The 24305-nt window shown below is 40.0% G+C and overlaps 1 protein-coding gene, 1 long non-coding RNA gene and 1 pseudogene across 2 annotated transcripts in view; 2 read left to right on the top strand and 1 right to left on the bottom strand.

Annotated features, from left to right (window-relative positions):
* The window catches only part of LOC139039496 (uncharacterized), a 63551-nt gene extending 40337 nt beyond the window's left edge, over nucleotides 1–23214 (bottom strand). The window contains exon 1 of the long non-coding RNA XR_011492798.1: nucleotides 22655–23214. This is a non-coding gene — a long non-coding RNA (uncharacterized lncRNA). The remainder of the gene's footprint in view (nucleotides 1–22654) is intronic.
* On the top strand, nucleotides 17521–17612 carry LOC139039569 (U6 spliceosomal RNA; annotated as a pseudogene).
* Nucleotides 23215–23414: 200 nt separating the features above from the next.
* SLC1A1 (solute carrier family 1 member 1) overlaps nucleotides 23415–24305 on the top strand; it is a 77173-nt gene continuing 76282 nt past the window's right edge. Inside the window, exon 1 of the mRNA XM_020875124.2 lies at nucleotides 23415–23809. Within this exon, the coding sequence (XP_020730783.1) occupies nucleotides 23719–23809 (91 nt within the window). The 5' untranslated portion in view covers nucleotides 23415–23718. The remainder of the gene's footprint in view (nucleotides 23810–24305) is intronic.

Consider the following 24305-nt stretch of genomic DNA (forward strand, 5'->3'; position numbering starts at 1 on the left):
TATGTCCATCCATTATATTTCTACAATGTCTTGGACATATCCTTGCATTTACCTCACAGTAAGGTAAGTACTTGTTTTATGTCTGCTGTTCCAATCAAAATCTCAGCTAATGCTGAGAAATTAAACTCTTCATTCTTATTCCAATGTGACCACTGATCACCCTTCCTGAACTTCACTCTGCTTCTTGACTGGTCTTTGATTCAAAGTACTGCTGATCTGCTTGAACAGATGCTTATATCGTCTTTCCAATGGATGGCTTCATGGAGGACACCCTCCTCAAGGACGCAAGTGACCTTATCTCTCCTTTTGATGGGAGGTTGTATAAAGCAATCCACCCTTTGGCATAGCCCTCTCTTCAGCACCTGAGACCAATGTAATCTATGTTCAAGTCCTGTTCTTTTATTTTGTTTTCACTTTTGTTCCTGTCCTATTTGTTCTCCAAAATAGTGAAGCTTTCCCTAACTGATACAGGCCACTAAAGCTCTTTTGGAGCTCTCATCTAATTCAGCCCAGTTCAGGATCTTGCATAGAACTATAATCCCTCACTGTGACAATGGTGGGTCAATGGAGCAGGGAAGAAAGGGAGAGGTCAACTCTACCTGAATCATATGGCGTGATGGGGGATGACTGACTGATCAAAGGAAAACTGCGGTGTTGTTAGCTGAAGAAAGGTAAATGAATACCAGACAAACACAGATAAGTACTGCACCAGATCCTCTTAATGCCCAGTCTAAGATTTCTTCCACAGCTCCCTATTACCCCAATCTGAGTGGCCACTTGCATGTCTGCCTTCAGATTCCTGGTGTTTAATCCGAATAAACTCAAGTTTGGTTTATTTATCAAAATAAAGCCTCTGAAGTACAGTTATAAAGATTTCACTTTAAATTGGCAGAACCATGGACAGCACCCAAGTCTGCACAGTAAGTCTTATCATTTGAAATAGGAAAAAATCTTTGCAACCTGTTAAAAACCTCTAATTTTATAGATGGAAAAAACAAAGGCTATTATGACTAGCCCAAGACTGTAGAGAGCTGAAGGTCAAATCTAAGTCTTAAAATCCAGGTCCCTTTGGATTTTAAGAAATCCAAGCCCTGTATCCTGCTTTCTCAACACATTATGATAATATAGTAACATGAGGGAAAGAGCAAAGGGACAAATCTAGGGGACAGTAGTGGACACCTGTTATTTCTCCCTTTCTAGCATACATCTCCTCTTCTTTCGGTAAATATATCTCCATTTCTGCTTTGAAGAACTATCCTTCTCCTTTGGCAGGGCATATATCCTACTCTTCTCTAGTCAGCGGGTGTAATATAGCCCAGACTGGGCATATTAGGTTCTCTCTCCCATGCTTTCAATATAAGCAGGGTTACTCAAGAAAAGACATATAGGGACTTCCTTGGTGGTCTGGTGATTAAGAATCTGCCTGACAACGCAGGAGACACGAGTTCAACCCCTGATCCAGGAAGATTCCACATGCGGCAGGACAACTTAACTCATGTGCCACAACTACTGAGCCCACACTCTAGAGCCTGTGCTCTGCAACAAGAAAAGCCACCACAATGAGGACCCTGAGCACCACAATGAAGAGTGGCCCCTGCTTGCTGCAACTAAAGAAAGCCCCCCCACAGCAACAAAGCCCCAACATAGTCAAGTAAATAAATAGCTTTTTTTTAAGGACATATAGTAGGAGGTGACACATTCCCATGCTGCATCCTAAAGTGGATCTTCCAAATTTGAAGAAACTCTGATTTCATATAACCTAAAACTGTGTGTGTGTGACAATAAATATTTTTTATTCTTTTTAATATAGCTCTCCCTTATTTTTATACCATTCACCAAATCTATCAAGAATTAAGCAGCATTTAGTGTTTTTCCACTACATTTGGTCATTTATACCTTTTCCCAGAGTCTTGGGCAGATAGAGAAAAGTAGAATTTAGCTCTGAGATAATAATCAATTTCTCAGTCTAAAATAGAAATATTAAAAAGTCTAATCCTTAAATCTGCCTTTGTGACATATTCTAAAGTTATAGTTCTTCCACATGGGTGAGCCCATAAATTGCTGAGTCTCGACTGATTTATATTTCATTCACAGCTTGTGTGAGCTTACCTTCCACCTTACAGTCTTCAGTTACCCTGACTTCATTTAAAATCTGTCACCACACTCTTTATAGACAACTGAATAGCATTAGCCACAATTTGTTGATGGAGAGATTATTAACAGAATTTACATAGCTATATGTAATGTTAGTGAACAGAATGGGAGTGGAAGGACAAGGGAGAGAATAATGAGGCATCTTGTGTAGTTAGAAAGAGGCTGGTAGAGGGTCAGACTTGGCATAGTAGGGTTCCAGTTCTAGTTCTGTAATTGAGCAAGTTATCCTGGGTCAATCATATTTCTCTGAATGGGTGAAACTGCCTCTTACTTTCCTTCCAACCTAACATTGAAGGATTTATCCAGTCATTCATGCAATTAATGTTTAAGTCTATTCTTTAACATCATATATCAATCAATAATGGAGTACTCAAAGATGATAGGTTTGCTTATACCTTTTCAGATCCTGAAAATGTACATTTATAAGGAAATCGATTGCACTTTCTGTAGGAGAAAAGCAGGTATTTAGCAAGTTTAGCAGAAAGTCATTCACATTTGACACCCTCTGTGTCCTTGTTTCAAGTGGATTTTGGCACTTACATCTTTGGCCCTATAATCATGTAAGTGCTTTGAACTGCAGAAATGCCTGTATGATGCTGGACTAAAAATCCAAGATCTGGATTCTGGCCCTATAGCTCCTTCTGTGCATATGACTGTGGCGGACTTGTTAGGACTCTGGTAGATACAGAAACTCAACTCAAGGCCACTTGAACACTAAAGACCATAAGTTACATGGGAGAGCTGAACCACCAAGCTGCAGGAGATCAGAAATGCACCTGAGCGCCTGAACAATCAGTGACTCAGACTCAGCCAGGACTCACCTTTCATCTGCTCTCTGCTCCTCCCAGCAAGCTAGCTTCATTCCCTTTTTTTTTTTTCTCAGATTGGTTTTCTCTGCCTTTGTCAGATCTAGACTGTTACCTTTATATATCACTCAATAGCTGTTGCCTTTGAGCCTGACTAGGCAGGCATTGTTCTAGGCACTAGGGAAATAGTAGTGACAAGGAAATGTCTGCCCTCAGGGAGCTCGTGTACTTGTGGAGTGGAGAAAGTTGCAGAACAGACATATGAACGTGTACTTGTGGAGTGGAGAAAGTTGCAGAACAGACATATGAACAAATAATATACAAGGCAGTATTAACTGTTATAGGGAACAATAATCAGCATAAGAGGTTAGGGAATATTGCGTGGCTGCAGCGATAGTGGTGGTGTGTTATTTCATAAAAGTGGTCAGGGAAAGTCTTCTAATGTTTGGTTATATTTGAACAAACCATGAAGTTAGAGAGAAAGTTAAAAGAATATGTGGTATAACAGCAAATACAAAGACCCCTAAGGGGGAACATACACTTGATATGTTCAAGGACAGACAAGGGGCCAGTGTACTGGAGTAGAACTGGGAGGAAAGAAGAGTGCTAAGAGACAAGATCGGAAAGGTAACAATAGCCAGATCATATATTAATAGATCCAAGATCACTATGTTTACTCTGGGTGTTCACTCTGAAATGGAAAACCACTGGAAAATATTGAGCTGAGAAGTGAAAGGATCTGACTTATGTTTGAGTAGAACCACTCTGGCTGCTGCATGGAGACTAAACTGTAGGGGAGGAAAGTGAAGGCAAGGGGCCTATTTAGGAGGCTATTTCAATAATCTAGATAAGAGAAAATGTGGTAGAGTCGGTGAGAAATGGTCATAGGCTGGATATATTTTGAAGGCAGTTAGTCAACATTATATGCTAAAGTATTGGATGTGGAGGTAAAGGTAGAGAGAACCACAGGTAGCCTAAGACAGAGGGTAGAAGAAGCCTGAAGACTAAGCCCCAGACCTCTTCAACTGTTAGAGATTGAGAGCTTGGAACAAGCCTGCAAAGAAGGCTCAGAAGGAATAGCCAGCAAGATAAAAGGAGAAACAAGAGAGAAGGGTATCCCATAAGCCATCTGGAGAAAAGAGAGAAGGAAGAAGTGATCGACCACGCTAAAAGCTGCTGTATGGTGGAGAGAAATGAGGCTTAAGAACTGACCACCTAACAGGACCACACAGAGAAGGCAATGGCACCCCACTCCAGTACTCTTGCTGGAAAATCCCATGGATGGAGGAACCTGGTAGGCTGCGGTCCGTGGGGTCGCAAAGAGTCAGACATGACTTCACTTTCACTTTCACTTTTCACTTTCATGAACTGGAGAAGGACATGGCAACTCACTCCAGTGTTCTTGCCTGGCGAATCCCAGGGACGGGGGAGCCTGGCGGGCTGCCGTCTATGGGGTCACACAGAGTCAGACACAACTGAAGCGACTTAGCCGCAGCAGCAGCCACAGGACCACAGGGGCTCAAAGGTGACCTTGATAAGAGCTATTTTCAGTGAAATGATGGAGACAAATCCTCTGAAAACTTGTGCCACTGAAGAGGTGCTGAATTTTCAGTTCTTGTTTTTAAAATCCTAAAGATGAATCCCGATTAATATGGTTCAGATTCAGCATTCACCTTTAGAGCAATAAACTATGACCAAGAGGAAGGATAACATTATAGGTCAGTGGTAGGTTGATCAATGTTGGGCTTCTCAGGCTGCCATGTGGGAACATGGACACCTAAGATTTACGTGTAGATTGAGAAAGGAATCAGGAAGGAGGAAGAAAAGGTCACTGAAGATCTCCCCAGTGTTGGGTCTGAAACTTAACCTTTAATTGTAAAATGGTATTGACATTCCTACTTTATAGAACCGGTGTCAAAATCAGGTCAAAAAAACCAGACTGTGATGAATGAACTCTGCACACCCCATAACGTCTATACAGACATGATAGCTTACCACAAGCATAATGGGTTACCATCATGATGTCAAAACAGAAGGGCACACGCCGGTGGCACAACTTCAGGCATCAATCCCTGGCCACACTGTGCCTCGTGAAGAAGCTAGGCATATATATTGTAGACAAATATAGCTGGATGTTCTGGCTAGAAGCACAACTCTTTTCCCCAAGTTTAAACATTGGGAGCTCTTAGAAAAAGGCACTCCTTATAGCTGTCAAAACAAAAAAGTTGAAAAAGCCATCCCAAGGGTAGCATAAAGAAAGAAAGAAAGGAAGGAAGACAGTAAAAAAGGAAAAGAAGGCTAAAGAAAAAAAAAGAAAAAGGAGACATCATTGGCAAGCAGGGAAAGGAAAGAGGCAAATAAAGGAGTTTATTTCATTTATGTACAATATATTATCTATGGATATGTTATTCCTATATATAAATACATGTATATACATGTACATGTGTATATGAACAGATATATGTACAATATATATTCATAAATGTGTGCTTAGATGGGGGGGCAGATAGAGAGGTATGTAATACGTTCCACATTGGACTATAAGAAAAAAGGTTAAATTTTACATCCCCCTCCTAAATCATACAACTGAATAGTAAACTTCTTGTTAAACTGCAAAATACTGCATTTACTAGTAATATAAATCAGTAAGAGTGAAAGACAATGAAAGCTAAAAAAAAAGAAGAATCCTCTACATGCACTGGGCATTTGTCCTTGTTCTTTCTTTCTACTTCTGACAAGGCATTTCCAAAATGAAGTCTTTTAAAAATAAAAAAAGGATCTTGAAGAGCACTAGCCCCATGTGAGCCCAATTACTCCCTGGCTGTATGTTACATACTTAAGGGGACTTATTAATTCTTTGATATGAAATGAGCCCTATTTTAAGAAAGGTTTAAGGAAATTTTGTTCCTGTCCTCAGAGAATTAATAATTTTTAAGAACTCCTAAGACCTGCCTGACTTCTTCTCGGGAACTGCAAATATCCTCTTATTTTACCAAGTCAGGAATTCTCTGACAAGTTTCAGAACATGAATATGTTACTCTTTTTCTGTGATATTCCCATCTTCTAAAATGAACCACACAAATCAAGATAAAAGACATTGACGTTTTGAAACCTCAGATATAAACTGAGCTAGCATCCAGTTAGACTTTATTCTATTTTGTGTTTCCTTTATAATCATGCTTATTAATATGCCATCCCTGTATACCCCAGAGAGGAAAATTCCCATGATGTTTTTCTTTTTAAAATAAGTCATCCATACTTCTTCCATAGGGGATGTATTTTCTACGTGTGACACCTAAAGAAATAATCGCATGAGAGCCTTTAAGACAGAGTAAAATAAATAATGAAATTGTTAAAACATCCGTCCTGCCCAAAGCCATCCAGAGAGTCGATCAGGGCCTGTCCAGATTTCAGTGGCAATTTTTACAGAAATAGAAAAAAAAAATCTTAAAATTTATATGAAACCACAAAAGACTCTGATTAGTCAAAACAATTCTGAGAAAAAAGAACAAAGCTAGAGGCATCACACATCCTGATTTCAAACTATATTATAAAAATATAGTACTCAAAACATTATAGAATTGGCATAAAACAGAACTGAGAGGCCAAAACTGAACCCACACACGTACAACCATCTAACATCTGACAAGAGGAACCAAGAATACACAATGAGGAAAAGACAGTCTCTTCAATACACAGAGTTGGGAAAACTGAATAGTCATATGTGAAGAATGAAAGTGAACTCCTATCTCATACCATTCACAAAAATTAACTTTAAACCGATAAAAGACTTGTAAGACCTGAAACCATAAAACTCCTCGAAGAAATCAGGGAAAAAACTCATTGACATTGGTCTTGGCAATGATTTTATGGTGTTTTTATGGATATGACACCAAAGCACAAGTAATGGAAACAAAAATAAACCAGTGGAACTACATCAAACTAAGGGATTCCTTAGTTTGGCTCAGATGGTAAAGAATCTGCTCATAATGCAGGAGACCCAGGTTTGAGTCTTGGATCAGGACGACCCCCTAGAGATGGAAATGGCTACCCACTCCAGTATTCTTGCCTGGAGAATCCCTTGGACAGAGAATCCTGGTGGGCTGCAGTCCATGGGGTCACAAACAGCTAGACACAGCAGAGTGACTAACACTTTCACTTTCACACATCAAACGAAAAAGCTCCTGCACAGAAAAAAAGAAACAATCAACAAAATTAAAAAGCAGGGCTTCCCTGGCGGCTCAGTGGTAGAGTCGACCTGTCAATTCAGGAAACAGGGGTTCAATCCCTGCTCTGGGAAGATCCCCCAATGCTGTGAGGCAGCTAAGCCCGTGCACCACCACTCCTGAGCCCATGCTTTGGAGCAAGGGAGCTGCAACCACGGAAGCCCACATGCCCTAAAGCCCACGCTCCACACCAAGAGACGCCACCACAACTGAAGAGCAGCCCCCGTTGGTCCAACCAGAGAAAAACCCATGCAGCAACGAAGACCCAGTGCAGCCAAAAATACATAAATAAAACAATGAATTTTGTTTTTAATGTAATGAAAAAGCAACCTATAGAATGGGAGAAAATATTCACAAACCACATGTCTGGTAAGGGGTTAATATCCAAATATATAAGGAACTCATAGAATTCAATAACAAAAAAGAACAAATAATCCAATTTTAAATGGGCAAATACTCTGGATAAACATTTTTCCAAAGAAGATATTCAGATGACCATTCAGCACCTACATGAAAAGGTGCTCAACATCACTAGTCATCAGGGAAATACAAGTTAAAACCACAAGGAGATATCACCACAGACCTGTTAGGATACCTATTATCAAAAAGACAAGAGATAACAAATGCTGAGGAGGATACAGAGAAAAGGGCACCCTCAAACACAGTTGGTAGGAATGCAAACTGATGCAGCCACTACGGAAAACAGTGTGGAAGTTCCTAAAGAAATTAAAAATATAACTACCATATGATCCAGCAATCCCATTTTTGGGATGTATCCAACAGAAATAAAATCACTCTCTAGAAAGGATATGTGTATCCCAGAGTCACTGCAGCATTATTTACAATAGCCAAAACATGAAAACAGCCTAAATGTCCACCAATGGATGAATAAAGGAAATGTGGTGTATATATGTCTATATACAATGGAATATTATTCAGCCACGAGAAAGAAAATCCTGCCACTTGTGAAAACATGGATGAATCTTGAGGGCATTATGCTAAGTGAAATAAGTCAGACAGAGAAGTACAAAAAATCACACAAAAAAGTGCCATCTCACTTATATATGGAATCTTAAAAAAACTGAACCCATATAAACAGTTGTGGCATGTGGGATCTAGTTCCCTGACGAGGGATCGAACCCAGGCTCCCTGCATCGGGAGTGCAGTCTTAGCCACTGGACCACCAGGGAACTTCCCAAACTTTCAGTTTTAAGATGAATAAGTTCAGGGGATGTAATATACAGTACGGTTAACTAGAGCTAACAAAACTTTATTGTATATTTGAAAGCTGCTCAGAGAGTAAGTCTTAAAAGTTCCCACCGCATACAGAAAATATGATAACTATGTATTGCAATAGATACCTAAACCAAACTTGTGGTAATCATTTCACAATATATACATATATCAAATCTTTACATTGTATAACTTAACACACACACATTATGTGTCAGTTATATATCACTAAAGCTAGAAAAAAAGAGCAAATTGTTCTCAAACTGTTATTAAAATTAGTAAAAGTAATTTTATCTCCTTTAGTTATGGAGCAGATTCCCCATATTTTGAAATGCCTCTCTAGTCTTTCCCCAGCTCTCATTCAGATTTTTGCAGTGTGGATCATAAGCGTTACGAGTTTGAATTCTTTCTGCCCCTCCTTCCAGGACTTTTCCGCTGGAAGGCTGTAGATCCCTGATCCATTGGCTTCAGGCCTGGTCGTGTGACTTGCTTTGGCCACTGAAATACGAGAGACAGCAATGCGAACCATTTGGGTAAAGCTTTAAGAGCCATCACATAGCTGCCGTCTTCTCTTCTCCCTGACCACAAGACCAGCACTAGACTGCTCTCTTACTGTGAGTCCTAAAATGAAGACAAATTGGAGCTGAGCTGAAAAGGACCCCTAATGGATATGCAGCATGAACAAGAAATAAATGCTTGTTGTTATAAAGGTCTGAGATTTCAGGGATCGTTTGTTCCTGCAGCATTAACTTAACCTGACGGAAAATGATTTATAAATTATTTTCTGTATTATGTTTGTAAAATATAAATATTACAATAATTGGAAAAAAATTATAATAAGATCTTCAAACTCTCTAGGCTTCTAATTTTCCGATAGAGCTTTTAAAAAATGAGAATATGCCAAGTGAGTTGGAAAAGTCATGTTACAAAGCAGTAATTCTTATTCTTGTGCATGGACCACACTGTTAATACTACATATATTTTAGGTCAATAGAAGGACTCCCGAGGGCTGCAGTGGTGGTGGTGATGTGTGCTCGGTCATGTCTGACTCTTTGAGACACCATGGACTTCTAGCCTGCCAGGCTCCTATGTCCATGGAATTTTCCAGGCAAGAATACTAGGTTGGGTTGCCATTTCCTACTCCAGGGGATCTTCCTGACCTAGGGATTTAACCCGAGTCTCTCATGTCTCCTGCATTACCAGGCGGATTCTTTACCACTGAGCTACATGGGAAGCCCCCACAGCTGAAGAGATCTCTTGTTATTTTATAAGAGGAACTCTCAGAAAATGCATACTAGACCAGACCACTCAAAGTGTGATCTGTGAACTTTCCTTCATCAGTCGTCAATGAGATAAGCCCAGAAATTAAGAGTGTGTTTAGAAGCTCTTAGAACAGTTTGACATTATCAGAACATCCAAGCTCAAGGCTGGTCAAGCTGTCTTGTTGAGTGAGGTAATGGAATAGTGTGTGCGTTGTCAGACTAGTGTGGTCAGTCATATGCAGCACAAGCTGCCTACTAAGATTTGTCTTCCACAGATCTCTCACACACACACACACACACACACCCTCATCCTTCACCACAGAAAGTTTGAAAAGGTCTGACTGAGAACCTGCCTGGAAGACATCAGAAGAATCATTGTACTCAGTGTGATTAGAAACCTAATAGAGGACCTGAAATACACAGAGACACTATAAGTAAAACTGAATTGTTCTCTTGGGAAAATCCATGTCATATTAACAATCTTCCTGACATTTTCTGTCCCACTTGAGATTTACAATGGCAGACAGTAGAAATAACATTTCTTAATTACCCACTGTGTGTGGAACACTGTACAGTTCTTGGGTTATGAAATACTGTCACAAAATGCAGAATACATTTTCTCCTAGAAACAGTTTTACTAATGGTGGGGAGAATCCTAGCCTATGAAGTTGACTTCACCTAAGAAGCAGCTAAACTGTATAATTTTCCACACTAATCTAATGTGTGAGTCTCTAGAACAGAAATTAAGGTGATAGGATAAGGAGGAGGGGAAAGAAATTTTTAAACTATGCTAAACTTTTCTTTGAGATTGTCTCACCTTCTTCTATTTACCTGTTATCTCTCCAGGCCTTCCCTGGTGGGATTCTCTGGTGGCTCAGACGGTAAAGAATCTACCTGCAGTGCAGGAGACCTGGATTCGATCCCTGGGTTGGGGAGATCCCCTGGAGAAGGAAATGGCAACCCCCTCCAGTATTCTTGCCTGGAAAATCCCACGGACGGAGGAGTCTGGCAGGCTACAGTCCATGGGGTCGCAAAGTCAGACACATCTGAGCGACTTCACTTCTCCATGCCTTCTCAACCAAACTTCTCTCTTCTTACACTCCCCTAGTTTCCCAAATACAGCACTCATCAAAATTATTTCATTCCTTTTCCTTCAATGTAGGTAATTTCAAGTATTAAGGAAATCAGTGAATTGAATTATTTTACAGTAAGGTGTAAATGAGTAATGGTTTCTTAATCCTGCTAGAAGCATCTGTCTTTTTAGAATATGCTTATTTTAATTCTAACCTCAAAGTGGAAGTACAGGAAAATGAAAATGTTTGGGAAAATAGAGGAAACTATTCTAGGTCAAGGAAGCAGGATGACTTTTGTCTGAGTCACTTTCTCCTAATCACTTCCTGCTTTTCACAATTTCCCCTCTTTTTCTATTTCTTACATAGAATTCCTGAGTTTTCTTTTTTTTTCCCATAGTGACTCTCAACACTAAAAGTGGAGGCAGTCATTGGTATAAAGGAATAATTTGTACATGAGGTAAGCAGAGACACTTTGCATGAGTGAGAACTGAGGGAGGAAATCCACAAATAGTAGGAAGAGAAGAATTTGGAACACCATAGATGTTGAAAGCAGAAATCAGAGATCTCAGAGACAATTTAAGCCAGTATATCCCTAAAAGACAGCAAGCCCAGAACTCCGAGTCTTCAATAGGCAATGATCTCTTTGTAGCACTTAATAAAATTGTTTTGTTTTCATTATTTTTTAATTTATACCATAATCTTGGAAAGTGGTATTGATTTTCTTTTTTGGGGGGTATTGATTTTCAATATGCAACATTGATAATTTTCTTTTAAAATACATTCATTTAGGAAAAAGAAAATTAGTTCAAAGAAAATCTTAGGTAAATAATGTAAGTGGTACAGAGATGTGGATAAGACTTACGAGGTAGTATGCAGAATCTTGGAGCTGGGGAAACAGTGATCTAGCCTGAATGAACTTCACATTTGAATTTAAAACTGGTGAGATATGAATGCATGTTTGGGGGAAGAGGGGCATGGGGGACCTAGAAATAGTATAAAGATAACACACAAACTTGTCTTCTGTAGATGGTATAGTTAAATTCCTCCAAACAACAGTCTCACATGCAGAAACTATAAAGGAATGTGGTGTCAAGGTAAGAGTTTATAAGCTTTAGTGACACATCACTTAGGGACCTCCTTTATATTTGCACATTCAACCTATAGCATTACTAGGAACTGGGCATCTTTTCACCTCTTCCTCCTATGAGACAACCCTTAGCGATTTCCCACTACTTATTGATCTTTCAGCACACATTTCTGTTTGTGGCCAGAAAAAGGATAATCCTGTAAGAATAATACAAGAAATTTCTACATGATACTGTACACATTTTTAGTCTAAATAATAATAATAAACAATAATTCAGCCAGATCCAGACTAATTCAGGTGCTGCCAGTAACTATGGGTATACAGAATGAATTTACCGAGTCAAGTGAGAATTGTTAACCATTCATGTAAATAGCTTCGGCTGAGCTCAACAAAGATTCATTAAAAGCCAAAATATGTTCTAGGAACTGTGCCAGGTGTTGAAGAATCATGATCAAAAAGACTCAGTCTCCGCCTCCAAGGCATCCATAGTTGTACAAATTAAATATGAGCCATGCTATATTCATGAAATTTGTCATAGTTCATAAAACAGTTTGATTTCATATTACTTTACTTAATACTTACAGAAGCACTGTGATGTAAGATATTATTGTTATCCCCACATTACAGACAAGGAAACTAAAACCATCAATTTGATTTACCCAAGGTTATTAATAGCAGTATCAGTAAGCAATAGAGAAGTCTTGAACCTGAGAATCCTGCTTTCAAATCAGCACTTTTCCTGTAATACCAGCCACCTGCAATTATTTCTCTCACAATTCTGCTTGTGGTTATAATGAAGTATTAACATGTACCCCTGGTGAGAACAACTCGAAAAGCCAGAAAAAATACAAAATGAAATCTATTTAAAGGCAGTAAGTCTACTGGCATCATTAGAAAATTGCCTTAGCAGCCAGAACTTTAGAGTACAAGATCAGAGATGAGGGAACCCCAAAAATGTGGCCTACCAACCAGAAAAAGAGTGTAGAAAATCAGGGAACCCAAAAGCTGGTTCTATCGGAGTGGTACTGATAAAATTTGTAAGTTCCCACCCAGACTAATCAAGAAAAATATGAAAACACAAATTACTAATGTGAGGAGTACAACAGAAGACATCAAACAGACCTAAAAGACATTAACGATACGCTACAGACAATTATTAATGTGACAACACAGATGAAACGGACACATTCATTAAAAGCCACATATCAAAAACTGACCCAAAAAGAAAGAGAAAACTTCAATAGCCCAACATCCATTAGAGAAACTGAATTTGTAGCTAACAATTTATACAAAGAAATTCTAGGTCCAGATGACTTCACAGGTGAATTCTAACTTTTAAGGGAAAATAATAACATCGATATAAAAATATTTTTTGAGAACATAGAAAAGGAAAAAAACTAAATCATTTTATAATATAAGGTCAGTATTACCCTGATTCCAAAAACAAAGGCATTAAAATAGAATTACAAAACATTATCCCTCATAACACAGATGTAAAACTTAACAAAATGTTAGCAAGTTTAATCTAATAATATGTATCTATTAAATTAGATAATACATATCCACATATATTGAGAGGCTGGGGTTCCATCCCTGGGTTGGGAAGATCCCCTGGAGAAAGAAATGGCAATCCACTCCAGTATCCTTGCCTGGAAAATTCCATGGACGAAGGATCCTGGCAGGCTACAGTCCATGGGGTCGCAAAGAGTCAGACACAACTGAGCGACTTCACTTTAATTCACATGTATTATCACATCTTTATCCACTCATCTGTCGATGGACATTTAGCTGGCTTCCATGTCTTGGCTTTTGCAAACAGAGCTGCAGTGAACACTGGGTTGCATGTATCTTTTTGAATTATGGTTTTGTCCAGATATATGCCCAGGAGTGGGACTGCAGGATCATATGGTAGCTCTGTTTCTAGTTTTTTGAGGAGCCTTCATACGGTTCTCCATAGTAGTTGTAGGAAGTTTGTTAAATAAACTACAGGTTTATTCACACAGTATAGTATTCCATAGCAGTTCAAAGGAATGAGGAAGATTTCTTTATAATAAGAACTACACAAAGGAGTATTGAACAGAAAAAGGAAGAAGGAAAATCTGTATGTAACACTGGGTGAGCACCAGGATAAATGAAAAAAAAAAGAGAGGCCCAGAACAGGGCTTGTAAAATGTCACCTTTGTGTAATAAAGGGAAGGAGAATGTGAATATAAACATTTCATTCTATTTCCTAAAAAGAAGCAACTAACGGACAAACTAAACTGTAGGAGCTATCTGCTAACTGTTACATATGTTGGGAAGCAGAGGAGAAAAGGAGAGGGGAGATGAACATGAGAATTCTCTGACTGTGCTGTTTTACAGTTTGACTGAACTGTGTGAAAGTTTTACATACTTTAAAAAATTACTGAATTCTTAAAAACCAATTTCTAAAATTTGAAAATGGACTTTGGTGGTCCAGTGGTTGGGATAGCAGGTTTCCTCCCTGGTTGAGGAGCTAAGATTCTAGATGCTATGCATTGCAGCCAAAAAAAATTTTTAAATTGAAAACAAATGGAAGCCTATGGCTCTAACTGTATATCAAATTGATGGCATAACCACACAGGGAAAATAATTATTTCAAGTGACTTTTTTTAATTCAATTTTTTTAATTCAGGTAAAATTCATATAATATACAATTAACCATTTTAAACCATATAGTTCAGTGGCATTTAGTGTGTTCACAATGTTGTGCTATTTTATTATTTTTGACTCTGAGGCCATTTCTTTGGAATTCTATCCATAGATTCTTTTTTTCATTCTAGCTTTATTGAGGTATAATTTATACAAAGTGTAACTTTCAGATGTACAGCATCCTGATTTGACTTACATACATCATGAAATGATGTCTATAATAACTTCAGTGAACATCCATCATTGCTGTATCCATACAGATACAACATTAAAGAAATAGAAAAAAAATTTTTCCTTATGATGAGAACTCTTAGGATTTACTCTCAACTACTTTCATATATAACATACAGTGTTAATTACACTGATCAGGTTGTACTTACTTATTTTATAACTGGAAGTTTGTACCTTTTGACTACCTTCATCCAATCCCTTTTCCTCTACCCCCAGTAATCACAAATCTGATCTCTTTTTGCATGAGTTTGTTTGTTTGTTTTTGACATATGACTGTCCCATGACACTATGTTAATTCCTAGTACCCAACATAGTAATTTGATATTTCTATACATTTCAAAATGATCCCCATGATAAGAATAGCTGTCATCAGTCACCAAAGATATTACATAATTATTAACTATATTCCATATACTGTACATTTCATACCTGTGACTCATTTAGTTTGTAACTTAAAGTTTGTACCTGTTAATCTCTCTCATCTATTTCTCTCAACCCTCTACCCCCAAAGAACCACCTGTTTATTCTCTGTGTCTATGACTCTGTTTTCTGTTTAGTTATGTTTGTTGAGTGACTTTTAAACATGGAAATTTGACCATATGTCCCTTGTGGTACATATGAAAAATGTGACACTGAAAGTGTTAGTCACTCAGTCATGTCTGACCCTTTGCAAGCCCTTGAACTATAATCCGCCAGGCTCCTCTGTCCATGGAATTCTCCAGGCAACAATACTGGAGTGGGTAACCATACCCTCTCCAAGGGATCCCAATCCAGGGATCTTCCCAACCCAGGGATCAAACCTGGGTCTCCTGCATTGCAGGCAGATTCTTTACTATCTGAACCACCAGGGAAGATTCTGGTGACAAAAGAACCACAAAGAAATCGTAAGCTGCATTCAGTGGTCTTATTATTAGAAGTAATACTGACACTTAACCAAAAAAAAACTATTTTATATATAGTATGATTAGGAAATAAACACTTCAATTCATGTCTTTAGGAACTATGCTTTTCAAAGTAAAATCAAAGAAGTTTAATCCAAACTATGCAATCTTAAGTTTAAATTGATTCACATCCATTAGGATACCTACCATTAAGACAACAATTATTGACGAGAATGTGGAGAAACTGGAACCTTTGTGCTTTGCTTGTTGGAATGTAAAATGGTGCAGTCAGTGTAAAAACAGTATGGCAGTTCCTTAAAATATTAAATATAGAATTACCATATGATCCAGCAATTCTACTTCTGGGTACATAACACAGAAGAATTGAAAACAGGGACTTGAACAGTTATTTATACACCCATTTTCATAGTAGTAATATTCACAATTGCCAGAAGATGGAAACAACCCAAGTGTTCATCAATGAATGAATGAATGGATAAATAATATGTGGCATATACATACAGGGTATATATAACTCTCCCTTAAAAAGTAAGGAATTACATGCCACAACATGGACGACCCTTGAGGACATTATGATAAGTGAAATAAGCCAGTCACAAAAGGAAAAGCATTTCATAGATGTAGAAAGCAGAATGGTGGTTTCCAGAAGCTGGAGGAAAAAGGAGCGGGGAGTCAGTGTTTAATGGGTACAGAGTTTCAGTTTAGGAAGATGAGAAAGCCCTGGAGAAGGGTGGTGGTAATGTTTGCAGAACAATGTGGATGCACTTAATGTCACACAGCTATACATTTAAAAATGGTTTATATGGTAAAATTTATTGTGAATATTTTGCAATAATAAAAAATTATACAGGAAACATCAGTATGAACTCATTATCTATTTGTCTCTTACTATGAAATATGTATTTCTGAGTGCTGTCCACTAAAAAGGGCTCGAAACATCGACAACCTAGTAGCAACAAGCCCTCCCATCATCAAGATCATTGTTTCTAAGTACTATTCTCCACTAAGAGGAACCCTGACTGTCTGGAGAAATGGCTGTGTCTAGTTCCAAGGCTTCCCTGGTGGCTCAGATGATAAAGAATCTGCCTGCAATTCAGGAGATTCACATTCGATCCCTGGGTCAGAAAGATCCCCTGGAGAAGGAAATGGCAACCCACTCCAACATTCTTGCCTGGAAAATTCCATGGACCAAGGAGCCTGGCTACAGTCCATGGAATTGAAAAGAGTTGGACATGACTGAGTGACTTAGAGAGAGTTCCAGGGCAAGAAACGTATGGGATGATGGTCTTGAGACATTTTCCTAAGCCAGAAAATCAGGACACTTTTTAAGATAAATAGTTCTGTCAAAAGGACAGAGGATTCAAAATGAAGGGGCTCCCACTGACCAAAGATGGGAAAAATTGAACAAGGGAAAGAATCATGACTGTAACTGACTGAAACACATAGAACCATCCACAACATGTAAATCCATGTGTTCATAATAATATTAACAAAGAATAAGAAAACAGAACCTCATCAATCACCACTGGATGTTGCTAGTATACCAATTATTACCTAGAAAATCAATAAAAAGGGGAAATAAAGCATGAATCCTGCCTTTTCCATACAAGCTATTTCAGGGTAACCAAACAGTTGATGAGGTAGAAATTCTTTCTATGGAACAATCTCAGCAATTGTGTTCAGAAAGAATGATAGAATGAATTACCATCAGATGCCAAAATCATATTCAAAAGATTGTTGGTGAATTTATCACAGATGAATCAGGCTGGCAATATCAGAATCCACTTTTCAACCTTAGCGTTGCTAAATATCAAAATTCCAGATCTAATACCAGCTTAAAGGAAACAGTGCGGGTAGAGAAACAAAATAATCACCAGCATGAATAAATACATATACTAAAGCTGGAACAATACAGAGATGATTATATGCAAGGATGACACACAAATTCGTGAAGTTTTCCATATTTTTAAAAAAAGACAGAACAAGACAAATCCAGAATACAAAGGATTTTGTAGGACAAATGACTGCTCAGCAAATGAGATGGGGGCAATTGTAGAATAAGAGACTTTGCAAAGTTAACAACCAGGGTAATGTGTGGACTCATTCAGATCCTGATTTCCAGAGCACTGTCCTCTGTGTTGGAACTTAGCCTGTGCACCTTCTTGGTTGAAATCTGCAGCTGTGTGGATGTGTTCTGTCTTTCCCTTGGCTTTGTTAGAGCTGAGGGACATCCCTACCTACAGCCTTTGTCTCACGGCAGCTACTGCTAAGTAACAAGTGAGTCTCTCTGCATCAGGCCAGTGCACGTGGGTGCTCTCCTAGACTTTAAGGAGGGTCTTCTCATCCTGCCATGACCATCCCATCCGCCCAGCATCCCTGCTACCAGGAACGGAGTGGCTGAGAAGTGAAATCTCAGAGCCTCTTGCTGCCTGACCACACTGTCCTGCCACACTTGCGTTGATGTAGTTGTACCCCAGGTTAGCCAGGGACAGCTTGGGAAGCAGCCTTCTAATAGGGAGTAGGGGACGGAACTGCACCCCCTTTTCTCTAACATGTACCCCCTTACTGGATGCAGTCTGCCCGGAGAGAGAAAACAGGACCAACATCTCTCTTCCCTTCCCTTCCTGTCATTATTCTCTTGACAAGAAAGTGTTTTTTCTTCTAATTCCCCTTTGTTTCAACTGCCTGCTCCACTGGAGTGACGGCCACGACACATAGAAGGTTCCATTCCTACACTACAGGGCAATTCTGTGAGCTGGGATTTTTTATATTCTAGTGAAGAGATGAAGGAATATGGGGACATTCTTTCTCACAATAATAATCTTTCTTGCTACCTAATTCCACATATCACACAGAAGTCTAATATTAGTATGTTTTTTTCTCTAAATTCCTCTGTAACAAATCCTGATCTCCCAAGCATATGAACAACTTGGCTTAGCAGGGCAAAGAACATGTGCTCAGAAATGCAAAGGAAAAGAGCACATTAATAACTTCCATATCACCACTCTCATACACACACATGCACACACATACAGACTTAGTTGGAATTATACATATTTTAAGTTTTATATTTTTAGATAAAAAATAATAAATGACTGCATTCTTATTATAAAAAACAACCCACCTACTGACTGTAACTTACTTTTGCCATCTCAAAACATAGTTGTATTAAGTATTTACCATTTTCCCATGTAATTTAATATTCTGCTAAAATATGCTTTTCAGTCTCTGCATGGTATTTCAGTGTATTTTTACACACTTTCTCAAACTTTAGTCAATTCACTTTACTAGACAGTTAAGTTTTTTCCAATTGGGTTGGGATGAACAGCCCTTTAGTATTTTGTTGGTATAAGTTTGTAGAAGTAGAATGGTTGAATTAAAAAATACAAACGCTTTTGATGAAAGGTTACACATTGCCTAATTATCCTTAGAAAATCATAGCATTTTTTAGGTCCACTGGTACTGTGTGACACTTCCCATTTTCCATTTTCCCATTTTCCTCTCTAAGTTTATAATTTAAAATGTCCAAATTATAAATTTATAATTGTGAATTTCAAAATTTTATGTTAAAATATATTTGTTCAGCTAATAAATATTGGTTCAAATGTTCATTTCTTTCAGTACTAGTGAGACTGAATACTTTTCATATGTTTCAAATATGTATTAACCATTTATATCTATTACTGTAAATGATATCTTCTGATGAGGAAACTAAGGTTCAGAGAGATTAAGTGACTTGTTCAAGGACACACAGCTTCTATGAAGCAGATTTTTTTTTTTCATATTCTAAAATGAAATAGAATTGCTCTTCAGTTGCTCTTCAAACTGAACTTTGGGCCAAAGTTCTGTTGGATTCGAGAGTTCAAGAATATCTAACTAACATACAAGTCTATTCAGGCCAAATAACCTTTATAAAATATCACTTGGAGTATTACTGTGGAGATTTAATGAATTATAGTTCTTTTACTCCTTAATTTTTAATCCCAAGAGAAATCCAAATCAAAACTGGAAGACAAAAAAGAGATTGCTTAAAAAAAGGTATTGGAATATGCTGACAGCATCCTTCTTACTATCTATCAGTCATGAATCACTGCTGTAGACACTAAAGGAGACTCTGGTACTCATGACCTCCTTCTCCCCATTATCACAGCATGAGGACAAAGCATCCAGCTGCATATGTTTTACGGTGGTAGAATGCAACCAGCATACTATTTTAAGAGATGTTCAGAAGCTGATGACTTACTTTTTGTTTCTGAATGCCCCTTTTCATTTCTATCCCAAGTAATACATAAGGCCAGGCTGTCGCCCAAGCTGTCACCCACTGGCTTAACCTTGTGTGGCAATATCAAAGTCTCCTTTCTTTAATAACTAACAAGAGAGTCCATGAGTTAATAATTTAAGAGCGAGAGAGAAACAATAACAATAAAGGAAATGTCAGAGTTACTTAAATGGTAAAAAGAGAGAGAGGATGAAGAAGGGGGAGGAGGAGGGAGGGAGGAAAGGGGCAAACACACACTGGCAAAATGCAATGTAGTGAGAACTGGCCAAAGGTACATTTCAGCAGGATGAAAGAATTTGAGGGGCCAGGGGAAAGGGAAAGGGGAGATCTACTGGAGGGGTAAAATCCTAACCCTTCTTTCCACTTGGCTTTAAGATCTTATCCCAGAAGAGTGGAGATTTTGTTTCAGGAGCTGAGTAGTTAAGATCCCCTCAGGTAGTTTACAAGAGAAATGCTTCTCCACTCCTGTCCAATTTGCAATTATTTGTGTCCATGACTAGCCCAGGCTAAGAAAGTAAAAAAGAACGGAACTTGAGCACCAAGGGGTCTCCAATCTCCTCCCTCTCCGAAGTGATGCTTCCTATACTATTTCGTGTCTTAGGTAGAGAAATCAGGTAGAATTATTGAGTGCTTGTAGCAGCAATGGAGAGATGATTCAAGAGTTCAACCACTGCTGGTAAAACGCATGCAATTTCCACTTGAGCAGGCACTGTAGGACACCAAAGCATTTCCTGGAATTGGATGGAGGGATTCCTGAAGACCATGTGTAGGGTAAAATTCACGTAACTTAAGAGTAATTTTCCCATAACAATTCTGTATTTGTTTCTCATAGAAAAGGTTGGTGGTTTAATGCAGAGTTTGTGCGCTTAGCTGAGCAAGACCACTGAGTTCAACCCTTGATCCTTCTCTGACTAGTGGAGGGAACTTAAGCAAGTTACTTAACCTTCTTTTACCTCAAATTCCTCAGCTTTAAAATGAAAATAATGATAATATACAAGATCTCATTTGATTTTTCCAGCAGCTCCATGGGATATAATGGTCCCTACTTCATTGAACTGTCAAGAGGACCAAAGTAGTCAGTATGTATAAAGTGGTTAGGAGGGTGTCTGGCAAATGTTAAGTGCACTATGATTGCTTGCTTATTAATTATCTTTTATTACCAGCTAAAGTGGAACTGCCATTTAGTAAAGCATAAACACAGTTTATAATTCATCTGGCCTACATGCTTTGAACTTCTGAGATTCTTGACTTTTAATGCAGGAGATGGTAATTATTGCAAAATGAATGTATATGTTTGGACTCTATTCTCCTTTTTATATTACCCTATTTTTAGACTGCATTGTTCAAAGAAGCATAAAATGAGTATGTACTATGTGAGCTTTAGGTGTGAAAGTACAATAGATTTAGGGTCCCTGACAGTAACTTAAAGGAAATTACTATTGATCAATATACAAGGGTTCTTATGTGTGTGAAATGGCTCAAAGTATCTTCAGGACAGGCAGGGAACAAAGGAGGAAGTAAGAAAATGCATGCCTAGGTTGGCTCCAAGTAAAACTCATGATGACATTTGTTGTGTGCCAGGCACTGTTCTAAGTCTTTTACATATATTCTTGTATTCAATTCTTACAATACCCTCATGAAATAAATACTGTGAATGCCTCTATTTACACATGCAGAAACCAAGACAAAAAATTTAAGTATTAATAACTTGCTCAAGGACACCCAACTGGTAAATGGTGGTGCTGGGATTTAAACCTAAATATATCCTTACCCCCAAAACCCAGGTGTAACTGTCTTACTACACCTCAAAAAACTGCAATGTACAAAGTTTGTCTTAGATTCAACTTTTTTCTCTCTTTAGGACCTGTTTATTCCTTAAATACGGCCCTATCTACAACTGTAATGGGCATGGATGTGCTTATGGTAAACACTTTGGAAAATACCGAAGGATAGAAAGCAAAAACATTCAGACATCATATTATCACCCAAAGATGAGCACTGTTAAAATTTTGTGTTTCCTTTTAGACTTTTTTCTAAGTACATGGCTTTGCTTTATGTTTGTTTTACATAGTTGTGATCGCACTATATATACAATTTTAATCTTCTTGTTTTCCCTATTATGACATGCGCCATCCTATGCTCTTCGAAATTTCATAAACTTCCTTTATAGAGGCTGCATAATGTACAGCTGCATGGCAGTTCCATAAAATATTTACCATTCCTTTCATACTGGACATCTGAGTATTTCTAGCCTTTTTACTGTAGGATGGAAATCTTTGTCCCCTCTTTCTTGATAGTTTCCCTTCTTCTGACATTTCTTCAGATCTTCCCAGGCACACAACGACTTTGGTATCCCTCTATCTTTCCTTTCTCAAAATTTATTTTCTGGAAATGAGCTGATAAGCTCATTCATACTAAAGTGGACACGGTTCATAAAACTTACTTTCTCTTCCAGGACACTTCTGTCCATTTACGCAAAGGAATGGCGCTCTAATTGTGAGGCGTTAGTTATCAGAAAATTTTTACTTGGGGAGATCCCCCAATAGGAGGAGACTACAACAGCAAAAAGGTGCAGGGCCGCGGTAACCTAAGGCAAGCTGGCGAGGAGGCAAGGCTAGAGCTGCGGGGGCGGTGGTGTGGTTAAGCGAGGAAAACGTTTTGTATAAACTAGGGTGAAAAAACTGAGTGCAAGAGCGGAAGAGAACTGGAAAATTCACTCGGCGGCACTTACCTAGTTTCTCCAACTCTCCTGCTCTTGCCTTTCCAAAACATTTGGCCTGAGGGCTGGGCTGGGCCCGCCCACCTTTTACTCAGCTCCGCTCGGCTGGGTTCTCAGTCTTAATTACTTTGCCAAGTCTCACAGCTCCGGGGCCTTGGGCGGCCACAGAGCCGGCCGCCAGGAGCGGAAGCGAAGTTCTAAGAGGGTCCATTCCAAGCCCTGGGTCCACAGACAGTCCTGCAAGAGCTTCACCTCCCTGGACCCAAACAGGAGAGTTAATAATACTTCTGGGGGCGGCGGGTTAGAAACGTCGTGTGAAAGTTCACAAAGTCCCGTTCTGCCCCTAGCACTCTTTCTTTCCCTCCTCCTAGAGGCTTCAGGCTTTCTAGGCTGTTGGCAAGTCCGAGGAGCAAAGGGAACCCAAGACAGAACTCAGTTCCCCCCAACTCTCCCCACTCGGGCGCTGCACTGAAGAGGGGGCGTGGGGGTGTGCAGGCTGAAGTTCAAGCGAAAGGGGCCACTGACTCCGCCCCTCCGCCCCGCAAGGATTAGGGAGCCGAGGAAACCGTAAATCCGAAAACCTGGCCTGACCAATTAAAAAAAAAAAAAAAAAAGCGAAAGGCTCCAGCCTGAAACTGGGGCGGAGCACACTGCTCCCCTGAGGGCCGACCCGGCTGCTCCAGCCACAGCGCGAACGCCCTCCTAGGCTTGCTCCGCCGGGACCCCGGGCGCACCACGCACGCACCCGCCTCCCTGAGCCGGCCGCTCCTCCCTCTTTCCTTGCTGGTTGGCCCGGGCGCCGCAAGCGCGGCGGCGGCAGGAGGAGCCGGGCGCGCCCGCCACGCACAGCACGGGCGGCAGGCGCGGCGCACGAGCTCAGGTGGCGGCTGCGGCGGTGCTGACAGCAGCGGCTGCAGCAGCTAGCGCACACCCTCTCCCCGCGCGCCCGCAACCCTCCTCCACTGCGCCGCGGAGCTACCGGCCGTCCCAGGGTTTCCCCGGCCCCCGCGCGCACGGGCGAGCCCCACGCACAATAGCGGCCGCCCCTATTGTGGTTCCGAGCCCCAGCGCCAGCTATGGGGAAGCCGGCGAGGAAAGGATGTGACTGGAAGCGCTTCCTGAGGAATAACTGGCTGCTGCTGTCCACCGTGATCGCGGTGGTGCTAGGTGAGATGCGTGGCGGGTGGGCGACGCGCGCGCCCTCACGCGCTCCCAGCACCCAGGCCGCGTGCGGGGCGGGCGCGTGTGAGGATGGGCATGGCGCTGGCGCACGCGGTGCTCGGTTCCTCGGCGCCCCCTGGGCTTCCGACACCGCGCGGGGGCTTACCCTCGAGGGTGCTGATTTCTCCGTGCGAAGAACAAAGCTTCTCCGGGACACCCGTTTGCGTGCTCCGCGAGCTTCGGGTTCCTGCTTTACCCAAAATGATCATAGGGGCTTGGAAGGGGGAAAGGGAAACGTGTAGGTCTCGGTTCTTACCGTTTGGAAGCAAATGTGGTTTAATTGTTTAAATCCTATCTGCTCCCCTCCCTTTTTTTTCTTTTTTTCCCCCGGAACCATGCGTTGTCCGGGCAGAGTGTGGATGATGGTTTGCGGTTGAACTGGAACATGCACCTGAACCTCAGGAATGGTCCGGTCCCCGGCGGGAGGGAGAGTGTGGGTGTT

Source organism: Odocoileus virginianus, chromosome 18 (assembly GCF_023699985.2).
Source record: "Odocoileus virginianus isolate 20LAN1187 ecotype Illinois chromosome 18, Ovbor_1.2, whole genome shotgun sequence".
Classification (NCBI taxonomy): domain Eukaryota; kingdom Metazoa; phylum Chordata; class Mammalia; order Artiodactyla; family Cervidae; genus Odocoileus; species Odocoileus virginianus.